This window comes from Eutrema salsugineum, unplaced genomic scaffold (genome assembly GCF_000478725.1).
Source record: "Eutrema salsugineum unplaced genomic scaffold, Eutsalg1_0 scaffold_15, whole genome shotgun sequence".
In the NCBI taxonomy this organism is placed as follows: Eukaryota; Viridiplantae; Streptophyta; class Magnoliopsida; order Brassicales; family Brassicaceae; genus Eutrema; species Eutrema salsugineum.
This window is the reverse complement of record NW_006256867.1, coordinates 7,226,143-7,237,600: the sequence shown is the minus strand read 5'-3', so window position 1 is coordinate 7,237,600 and position 11,458 is coordinate 7,226,143. Positions and strand designations below refer to the sequence as shown.

At 35.3% G+C, this 11,458-nt stretch overlaps 2 protein-coding genes and 1 long non-coding RNA gene across 4 annotated transcripts; all 3 read right to left on the bottom strand.

Annotated features, from left to right (window-relative positions):
- Nucleotides 1–454: 454 nt before the first annotated feature.
- LOC18022276 lies at nt 455–2,233 on the bottom strand (the record flags this gene model as incomplete). The annotated part of the gene is made up of 4 exons (XM_024158264.1): nt 455–529; nt 634–723; nt 836–1,515; nt 1,570–2,233. Coding segments are annotated over 4 exons (1,467 nt in total), but the record flags the coding sequence as incomplete, so codon positions are not given.
- A 219-nt stretch (nt 2,234–2,452) lies between these two features.
- On the bottom strand, nt 2,453–4,621 carry LOC18022275 (ER membrane protein complex subunit 7 homolog). 2 transcript variants are annotated; one of them, XR_002900364.1, is made up of 8 exons: nt 4,412–4,621; nt 4,104–4,156; nt 3,481–3,580; nt 3,298–3,361; nt 3,088–3,204; nt 2,886–2,994; nt 2,547–2,776; nt 2,453–2,516 (listed from the first exon to the last, which is right to left on the bottom strand). XR_002900364.1 is itself a non-coding variant. In XM_006405156.2 (7 exons), exons 1-7 carry the CDS (start codon nt 4,495–4,497, stop codon nt 2,682–2,684), a joined length of 624 nt encoding a protein of 207 aa, XP_006405219.1. In that variant the 5' UTR covers nt 4,498–4,621; the 3' UTR covers nt 2,512–2,681. The 2 variants fall into 2 exon arrangements, 1 of the variants encoding a protein (XP_006405219.1); XM_006405156.2 differs by having other exon boundaries at nt 2,512–2,776.
- Nucleotides 4,622–5,407: 786 nt separating this feature from the next.
- Nucleotides 5,408–6,600, bottom strand: LOC112088156. The gene is made up of 2 exons (XR_002900370.1): nt 6,301–6,600; nt 5,408–6,111 (listed from the first exon to the last, which is right to left on the bottom strand). It is a non-coding gene; the product is annotated as an uncharacterized LOC112088156 (long non-coding RNA).
- Between the last annotated feature and the right edge of the window lie 4,858 nt (nt 6,601–11,458).

Here is an 11,458-nt window from a genome sequence, read left to right as displayed (position 1 = left end):
CAAACAACCATTTTCTTGCCCAAATGATCCGCAAGAAGCACAATGATCATTATTTTCTCGAGTCTACATTTGGGATTCTTTGAAATAAAAGTTAAACTCTAACATAAATAAAATTTTCTTCGGTCTAGTAATGAGATGAGGTTGTGATCTCATTATCAATGAAATATTGTTAATAGGCTTACGGTAAGAAAATGCAAATTTGTATTACTATGTTTACGTCTGTTGATTCGTGTTCGTTTTGTAATGTATAAAGTTCAGAGAGATTATTAATCTTGGGTACCCACAACCCATTAATCTCCAGTCAGCTAAAGAAATAAGACAGAAAGGTATTGAGAAAATAGTAATTAAAATCAAAGTTAAGAGTCTTAAGAAACTTGAGAGAACAGAGGAATAAAGATGAAAGTGTGTTCTTCAAAAAAAAAAAAAAGATGAAAGTCATGAAACTATAAATAGTTGTAGCAGATTATAACAACCATAAGAAACAATGGCTGATGATTTAGGGAATATTGGTTTTTGCAGTAGAGAATACCTGTAATAAAAGCAGGTTAATAAAGAAGCAGAAGGATGTAGTTGAAATTTTGAAAGTTGGAAGATTATAGTAAAAGCAACATTTGCTTCACATTTGCTAATCACCTGTTTCTTCTGCTTCTTTGCAAGAAAGCTTGATAGGCCATTGGTTAATGCAGAACGGGAGATCAAGGAAGCTCTAAGAATGCTGATGAGCTGCATGCAATGGAAACACATTAAAGAAAATATAAACAAAAAACATTAAGACAAAAAGACTATACCAAAGAACAAAAAGTAAAACAAAAGGCAAAATTATTACATGCATTACCTCTGCTTTAGAAATGCTAATTCCATGCTCCTCAAGGTCACTGATGTTGATATTACTCTCATAAACAACTATGGTTAAAGCTGACTTCATAGGAGTAATAACCAGATCGTCTGACACGATAAACTTTGTATCTCTCTTCACAAATCCAGTACCATGTATTGAAGGAGTATTGGACTTCACTTTTGGATCCCTTGGCCTCATACTCATAATTGTTCTTGTTGTATGCCTTGTAACCTTCCTTTCCAAATTAACACCCGAAAGAGTTTGACGTAAACATTCATATACCACTCCTTGCTGATGCGGAATATCAAGAATCTGTTTACTGCAAGTATAATAATAAGGAATCTCCCAGGATGTGGAAGCTGAAGCTCTCTTACACTCACTTCGGCACAAATTTGCAACACATCCCAAAACGGTACCAGCATTAGATAATGACCATGCCAACTCAAGAGGTAAAACCAAAAAAGTGAGAAGAGAATCAACAAAGTCTTCATTGCACTCTGCATAAAGAATTTTCCTGTCACACTTTCTAACAAATAATTTCGCATAACATTCATGGCCTACTTTTACATGCTCACTTTTCACTGCATGTGTAGAAAACCCTTTTACCATGAAAGGTTTTCCAAGGAATGTGCTTGTTAACGGAAATTCCGAAGCAAATAGATTATTAGAGTAAGCACCTAAATTTAGATAAGATTAGAAACCATATGCAGAAAAATGAAAGAGTAATGAACATAGTAAAAAATATACCTCTTCATAACCAGCATCTAGATGGATTTCCTGCAAGTCATCAAGATCTGCATATCCAAGTCCATTGAGTACATTTGCAATCACACCAAGAGAGCTCAATGTCACTCTCAGATCATCAGTGACAATGTAAGAGGAACGACAGCTAACAAACACTCCATCTTCAACGTTTCCTATCGGCCCTCCAACTTGCTCTTCTTCTGAAACATGAACCGTCCTTGTCATCAAATCTCCACAGCTACACCTCGAAGTGTTGAAATTGCTGTACTGCTTACAATTTTCCTTATAGAAAGTTGGACATGCGAAGAACTTTGTGGCCTCAGTATCATCGATGTTTAGCTTCAGCCTCCTACAATGGATCTCCTTGGTGCTCCTCGGATACAGCAACATACTTTTGCAATCCTCGGTCTCGAAATCATGAACGTCCATGTCTGAAACACTTTTGTAAAGGTTGTTGAAACACCCAACGCTCACTGGCTGCAACTTGTGATGCTTATCAAGCAATCTGACAATGGTGCCCATTGGCAGTGTATGAAAACTGAAGAGTACATCAACAAAATCCCTACAAGTTTCAGCCAGAACAACTTTGTTTCTCTTCTTATCAATCAGAAGTCTCAGACTCAACTTTGGTTTCTCTGTATCCATTGGAATGAAAAACAAAACAAAAATAAGGAAAAGGATTTACAAATCAAGCTTTGGATGTACTGGTATTACAAGGATTCGCCTTTATTTTATACTGAAACCACCATGCATGGTAGGGTATAGCAAGAGGTTTCGTATTAATCTGATACGAGTATTAACTTTTCTAATACAGGAGACTTTTGAGCTTCCCCATGGCCGCGTGGTTTAATGACTATTAAGGTCCCAATGACTACTATTAATCCCTTTTTTATTATTGTATTGTTAATAAATGTTGTTTGACTAACTAATAAATGGATTATTTTTTATATATAACAAAGAAAATTCTTCTGAAATTGCATTATATTCACGTTTCTTTTTATTAAAAGCAAATCTATTACAAGGAGTTTGTGTCTCACAACAATGTGATACCTTTCTCGGCTCTCCTTTTGTGAGATACATTGAGTTAACCAAGGAACTCTTAACGGCTAGCCCCAACGCTTGGCAACAAGCTCGAGAGCGAAGGCACGCCTTGTCTCCTCATTTCCTCTTGTGCTTGCTTCATCTCTTCTGGATCTGTTATTGACACATTTTAGATCAAAAATGATAAACGAACATCAATTCCGGATCAATGTATGTAATAGAAGCAAAGCTCGTAAGATTAGTGTATGTGATAGAAGCGTGCCTATGTTCTCCATCAGTTTAGGCATTAGGAACACAACAACGACCATGAATCCCACCATGAGACCCATCGGACTTTTAACAATTGACAGAATAGAGAAAGGCTCTCGAACCTGTAGTATTTTTGCAAGATCAGATCAGACAAAACAAGCACATACAAAAGAAAAAACATCAATAATGAAAAGAGTCATGTAAAGTTTCATAACCTCGTAGTATTGCTCTTCCCTCAATGGCTCCAAAACCAGCTCAGTAAGACTCCTCCTGGTTTCTGTTAGTGTTGCCTGAACCTTGCCACGATGCCGAGCACTGACATCTACTCGTACCTAATTTTTGGTTATCCATCGTTGCATGAGAACCGTGTTCTTAACAAACTGAAGATGAAACCATAAGACACAGCAACAACACAAACAACTTACCGGAGAGAAGAGGTATCCCATTGCAGACACTTCAATCAAATGAGTCCCAGCAGGCACTTTGTGACTTTACAAAACCGGTTAGTCAAGGACCGCAAAAATTAAGAAGCATATCCATTACTCGTATTTTTCCTTGTATATATATAGTCGAAAGAAAAGTTTATAACTGAGGGATCAATAGGATACAAAGTAAAGTATCCATCAGGCCTGAGAAACGTAAGATTCTGTCCACCATTGAGTATAACTTTGACATTTGAGAACTTTGCTGTATGACCAATCACAATGCCTACGTAATAACCGGTAGATCAGTTCCATAGTTTATTGTATTATACATGATTGATGAAAGAAAGACCAACATATCCCAACTTCTTCTCTCAGACTAAACATGAAGCAGGGTACATAATCATCAGTCAAAACATCAAAACAGAACACTTGAGCAGAACATTGCTTTAGTCACAGTCCTATTATACATATAACACCACTTCTTCTATTAGGAGCTCGTCTATGGAACTGTAATGTAAGATATGGAAAAACATTCAGAGAACTAGTCCTATCTAACCTAATCTGATACAATTTAAGCTTCAGATTATAGATCATTAGACAGATGAATAACGATAAACCAAATACCTTCATGACACAACACAGCTAAATTGTTTTAAGACAGAGCTGATATTGACATTCATAGATTAACATGAAAGTTAAATCTTTTCAATGGAACATTCTTAGATTAACAGTATCCAATCAACTGAATTATCATATACAGAAATGAGCAAAAGATTAAGGAAGAGAAGAGGGATAAAAGCTGAAACCTCTACTTGGTGGAATCCTCACTCTACCGGTGATTTTGTAACTATCCTCAGACCTTCACAATAACCAAACAAAAGAGAAACATAAGAACGAAGCAAACAGATCGCTTTTACAAATCTTGCGTTTCGAATTTTACCCTAACTTTCTCGGAGGCTTCTAAAAATGGAAAGCAAAGTATCAAACTGAAATCAGAGGCTTCTAAAAATTGAAAGCAGCTTCGCAGGTCAATTGCATCGACGAGATACGATGGAACTGAAGTTTACATTCAAACAGAAGTAAAACAAGATAAATCGAGAGAAAGATTCATTACCCAGAAGAGCATGGGAGAGTGAAGATCAAGCAAATCTGCAAAACGAGGAAAGCGAGAACGGGGCTGGATCTGATGATCGGCGTCATCGTCGACGTAGGCTCCAAAACGACGACTCTATCTCCGGCGACGAGGTTAAGGTCCTTAAAGGAAAACTATACTGAAACCTTCTGAGAGAATAAGAAGGTTCGAGCTGATAGTGTTTTTTTTTTGGTACCACCAAAAAACTAATGACAAGGAGTAAGAGAACTTCAATGGGAGAGACCATGAAGGTCTTTAGATCATTATTTTGGGTGTTTTTGATTTATAAAGATTTTTAGAGTTTAAGATTCTATAGTTATTGGTTTGTGGATTTTTACATTCTTAATAGATTCCTCTGTTATTCATTTAGAGATTATAAAAATCAGTTGTTATTGATATGATGATTTTAATAATCTAATCAAAATCCATTGTTATTCAAAAAGTCTGTATTTTAATGATTATATGATTTTGTTATAATCTAGTGTTATTGGCATAATAATTCTTTATAATTTAATTCATACATCATGATTCTCAAAATACTACCTATATCCCTTGGATTTTCAAAGTCTGTAATATTAAAAAATTCTTAATAGATTGTTTAAATCCATAGAATTCTCTCTAAATTTTACAAATTCAACAAAACTCTTAAAAATTTGACAAATCTCATGATTTTTAAAATCAACTAAAATCTTCATAAATCTAACTCCCAATAACCCCCTTAGTTAGTTTCTGAGATTAAAAATTTATTCTAGAGACTTGGTGTTTAAGGTGTGCAATGGAGAGACCCACATAGGTTTTCAAAAAAATAAAATATATTTTACCAAGCAAATCTATGTTAGAGAAATATTGATTGTGCATGTTGTTTACTTGATCGTCAATGACTTTGACTATGAGATACTCTTGTTTATTCATTGTATCCAACTTAGCTTGAAGGTTTACATATATTTGTTTGCGTAGAACAGTAAAAGAAAGAAAAAAAATTGAAAAACACACGACAAATTACACCAATAGAGTGGGTTTATACAAAAAAAGTAAGCAAGAGACAATATTATAATTGGAGTTTCACATAGACACTTGTTTCAACAACGGTGTTATACAAATGTAACAACTGCTATTTAAAAAGCTCAACTCAAAGCAAGCTTCACTTACAATCCATGGTTTGTTCTTTGGGAGGAAGCATCAACACGGTGGACTGAGCATTGAATCCCGAATGAAGAACCTTCCCGCTACTAGAGCAAAACGGGACAAAACTAGATGATGAAGACTTGCGTTTGAGAGAATTTTTATCATGTATCAAACCTTTATCACAAGGTTCCAACTCAAACAACCTCTCTGCGGCTTCTTTATCGAGTTTGGTATCTCCATAAACTCTTTGGCATCTCTTTGATCATTCTATAAGCTCTCCATACCAATTGATAAGAGCATTCACAGTTTGCACTTTTTCAAGCACACATGATTCATCACCAGCCCGTGAACGCAGCGTCCTTCTTCTCTACTTCTCTCGTGAACACAAGCAGATATAATTGGTGCAATCCGTGAAAACCCAGATATCAAAGAGACTAAATCTCTTTCAGGCATTTCATCGATCAGCTTCTCTGCGTAAAATTCATGACCCAATCTCAACTAACATCCAACAAGCTGGTCCCCAGAGAATCCATGGTGGTATCTCAATGTCTTCACTACTTCACGAATTCAACAATTTGGATGAAAAATAAAACTATTTTGATATCAAAATCCATTTCACAGATTAGAAACTGCTAGTGAACTCCATTAACCAATTTGCAACTCAGAAACAGATATTAAGTTTGTATTATTTCCTCAAGGAACAAAATTACATAGATATCAAAGTTTCTGCAGAAATGTATACTCACCGGATTTTACGCAATCCAAGACATAATCGGCGCTGAGAGCATCCAAATCAGCCGGAGAAAGAGGCGTAGAAGAACCGGAGGTTTCGAAACAAAAATTCAACCGATAAAGAGAGGAGATTAAGGTTTAAGAGCTTATCTCTTTCGCCTTCCCTTTTGCAGACAAGTTTCGAACCCTGATGCCCCCGTCTGAAAATAGCGATCCGACTGAGAAGCTGCCGGAGGCAAATCGATTTCGCCTGGAGTTCGTCGGAGAAATGAGAGAAGAATGTAGAAATGAAAACTATCGCCAACTTTGAAAACAAATGAAAACATGACACGTGTGGCAAGAAACGCTTAAAAACGTCCCCAATTAGAAGACGTCTCTGCCAAATAAGAAACAATACATCATTAAAAAATTAATAAATTTCTGTTAAATACCCTAAATGATGCTCTAAGTTAGTTGACTGTAACAGTTAATGGCTTATGCAAATTAACTTCGACCAATACGCTAACCACATCCAATATTTGGGTGAAGTTTTATAAATTGTCTTGCCAGAATTACACAGGAAACTCAATCCCCAATGTGAATCCTAAACGAAAATCCTAGCCGTCGAGAGAGAAGAAAGGTTTTTTTTTTTCCTGTGGATCTAGGCCGATGGCCGGAGGCTTCTACAGCTCCAACATCGGCTTTTGTTACTTTTATTTTAATTTGCTCATTTTTTTCATATTTATTTTAGATTTGACAAAGCTTTTTTTATTGTTTTTCTTGAGATTTTTTTAATGAATTGGAAAAAGACAAAAGTTTTGGTTCAATTGAGTGGATGGTGACAACGGTTTTCCTGGCTTCAATCGGTTTCAGTCGCTGATGGTGTATTTTGGTGTTGATGGGTTTCTCGTCGCAAACCGAAGCTACTCCAAAAGACGACTTAAATGTAGAGTCCTAATTAGTCGATTGTTTGGAAAAGTGAACTCAAATATTCTTATTGGAGCAATAAAATGAGATTGGTAGTTGTAGTCAATTCAATCTAAAACGTTAATAGATGTTTTTAGAATTCTATGAGGATCATCTCTGGAAATTTAATCATCCCAAAAGCAAAAATGGAGCATTCATCAGCAGAATCTTTAGTCATAACGTTCACAAAAAATGCCGTTATTTACCTCAGGTTCTTATTGGTGAATCTTTTCTCTAGGTGTTGTAAACCTTTGATATTTTGATATTCTTAAAAGAATCATTCAGCGTTATAAAAGAAGAGACTTCTCGAAATAACAAAATCTGGTTGAATCTGTGCAATTGAGATCGGTTTTGATCATTGATCATTGATCATCTATAATGGGTGTGATAGATAGCACATTTACATGTTTGTAAACAAAACGCTGCAGTGATCTCCAATCAAGCTAAGCCTTTGATACAAGCGATTGTTAGAAGTGGTTGTAAAACTACGTTTGAAAATGGTTGGACGTTTGTGAAGTGGAGTTAAACCACTCTAAAAATGTACGTTTGTCTTTTTTTTTTTTTTTTTTTACTTTTGCATTGGTGTTTGTTCGTTTTTTGCATTCGTTCTATGCATCCATTCTAAATAACTTTTTTTCTTTCAGAGAATTGATTGTACACATTGCCCAAAAAAATTGATGAGAAACCTTATTAAAGATTCCTTTTGTCGAACTATAATGGCCATTTTCTACCCAAGATATGCTGATATGTTCGATTTATACCTATAGTTTACTAAATACCTATAAAAATTGAGCAAACTTGACATGTGAAGAAGCTTACAAAAGCTGCAAATCCTTCTCCTTCAAAACTATTGTTTCTTTCACCACTTATCATCTCTAGAAGCATAACACCAATTATCATCTCTAAAAGCATAACACCAAAGCTATAAACGTCAGATTTTGCTGACATTTGCTTGCGATTCATGTATTTGGGAGCCATATATCCTGAATATACATAGTGAATATGAGTTTGAAATGGAGAATACGAAATTTCAATAAAATTCCTCATGTCACCTCAAAATGAGGAGTATACTTTTTTTCTTTTTTTTTAACAGTCTTTTCTTTTATACCAAACTGGTTAGCCAAGTCGGTGGAGAGAAGTTTACATATATCATATCTCCTGGGTAGACTCTAGCGCTGTGTGCTAATACGTCCGCCTTTGTATTCTTTGCTCGTGGTATATGGATCAATGTGAAATGTTGGAACTTCTCCCTGCATTTCTGGATTTCTTCTAACTGTAATGCAAATGCTGGCCGTTCCTCGGGTACCGACACCATCTTCACCATATCAGAACAGTCTGTTGCAAAAGCCACTTCTCTTCGCTGATTTTCGATCATGCAGAGCATTACCCATAAGAGCGCTTCTACTTCTGCATGTAAAGAAGATAGACTCCGCCGTAAATTTCTTGCCCCCATTATTGTTTCATTTGTTTCTTCCCGCGAGTAGTACCAGCCTATACCTGACACTTTATCCGACTCCTTCCAGGAGCCATCCATAGAGCACCATCCACCCCTATAGGGATTTGTCTCCATAGTCCGTCAATGAGTTTGTATTTCCGGTGCAGTTATCATTTTCTGTGCTTCCTCCCATAAAGTGGCTTCTGTTTCCGCTAATTTGAGCGTCATTCGTGGATCTCTATCCATATTTGAGAATAGTTTGTCATTTTTCGCCTTCCAAATATACCATAATATTCATGGGTAGGATTCCTTTGAAATCTGTTTTGATATTCGCCAAAACAGGTGATCAAAATTTGAGTAAATCGAAATTCCTGGGAACTCTCTAGGGGGTGTTGAAATTTTTGACAAAGCCCATGTCTGCACTGCTGGGGGGCACTCCTAGGGGTGAATTCATTCATTCAGTTATTCTCATTTAAGGCAATAAAAATCTACAATGTAATATTATCTTTAAATAAAAATTAAAATTATAAGTAAAACATTAAATACTCAATCAAATATTTTGTTAAAAATATATATAAGAAATAAATAATGTATATAAAGATTAGAATTTAGGGTTTAATTTTTTTTTAAGGTTTATAGATTATGATTTATAGTATAAAGATTAGAATTTAGAATTTAAAATTTAGAATTTAGGGATTAGGGTTTAAAATTCCGAATATAAAATAAATAATTATATATATATATTAAAAAATATATAAATAAAATTTAATATTATGCTTGGGTTCACTATTTCCAATTTAGGTTTTAGTTTTTCTTTATTTAAAATTCCAAAAATAAAACAAATAATTATGTAAAAATATTTTTTATAAAAAATAATTGTACATAAACTTCAATATTATGCTGGCTTCACTATTTCTAAATTAGGGTTTAGTTTTTTCTATTAAAAAAAATATATTAATATTATGTTTGGGTTCACTATTTCCAATTTAGGGTTTAGTTTTTTTATTTAAATTTCGAAAATAAAACAAATAATTATGTAAAAATATAATTTTATTAAAAATAATTCTACATAAACTTTAATGTTATATCTGGGTTCATTATTTCCAAATTAGGCTTTAGTTTTTTCTCATTTAAAAAAAATATATTTAAAATATGCTATTTTGGTAAATTACTTTAATTGATTTTATTATATGGCAGATTCCTATTGGCTAAAATGAGAGGGGATGAATGAATGAATTCACCCCTAGGGGTGAACCCAAGAATTGTTCCTCAAATAAAACATGATTAATTGTTTCCTCATCTGCTCCGCATTTGCTACATTGAGCATCACATTTGATTCCTCTGTTATTCAGATTTTTTGCAACTGCCAAACATCCTGTCAATGATTGCCATAGAAAATGTCGTAATTTAGGAGGGCATCTCAATTTCCATATGGTTGCCAATAAGGGTCCGAGATCGGGTCCATAGATGTTTTGTGATTTTTCCTCTGAGTCTTGATGCACAATTTGATATTCCGATTTGACCGTGTATCGTCCTGATTTTGTGAAATGCCAGCCCATTGCATCCAGCCTAAATGTAGTGCTTATTGGCATCCCTTGTATTATTTCCACATATTTTGGATCTATTATTGCATTAATTAGCCCCATATTTCAAGTATTAGTCCACAGATCAATTAGGTGATTGACCATGAGATTTAGGTAGTAATTATAACCCTTACATATTGCTGATCTCGGGCGAGGAGATAGTACCCAGGGATCGTTCCATATCAAAATGGAGCATCCAGATCCAACTCTTTTGATTAGCCCAGAGATCGAGCTGAGATGATACTTCGCCATCCGTAGGATGGTGAATAGGACCTTATGTTATCCATCGGGCCTGCATTCCAGTAATACCTTCCTTTAAAAAATCTCGCAAATAAGGAGTCTGGCTTTTCCATTAATCGCTATAATTATTTTGCCAATAATGCCGTATTAAAATCCTCGATCGACCTAAATCTCATGCCCCCATCAGCTTTATGACGGCACATCCTTTTCCATGCTATTCAATGCATGCCTTTTACTTGGCCATCTGTGTTCCACCAGAATCTGGCCGTGATACTTGTTAACTTTGTGATAACAGATTTCGGTAGTCGAAAATATGACATCACAAATGTTAGCATAGCTGATGCCACCGATTTTATTAGGACTTCCCTTCCCCCCTTTTGATAATAATTTGGACGTCCATCCATTTACCCGGTCCTGTTGCATGTCAGTTAGAAACTGAAAAATCTTGCTTTTCCCCGCCCCTAGGTTTTCCGGTAACCCCAAATATGACCCCATTCCTCTCGTATTATTGATTCGTAAAATTTGTTTCATCTCATTTTGCACTGTGTTGCAGACTTTATGCCCGAATTGTAGTGATGACTTATCGAAGTTTATTTGTTGACCCGAAACATACTCATATTGCCGAAGCACTTACAATATCTGCTGGCATTCCTCCTTATTTGCTTTATAGAAAAAGAGGCTGTCATCCGCAAATAGTAAGTGAGAAACCGATGGGCTTGAACGAGCTACTTTTAAGCCGGTTAGTTTTTTATCCCTTTCCGCCTTCTTTATATTAGAGATCAAAACTTCTGTGCATAAAATAAATAAGTATGGGGACAGAGGATCCCCTTGCCGGAGTCCCCGATGTGGGATAATTTTGCCTTTGGGTTGCCCATTCAATAAGACTCTGTATTGTACTGATTTTATACACCACATCGTCCATGTGATCCATTTTTCCGCAAATCCAAATTTCAGCAAAAGGTGTTCTAT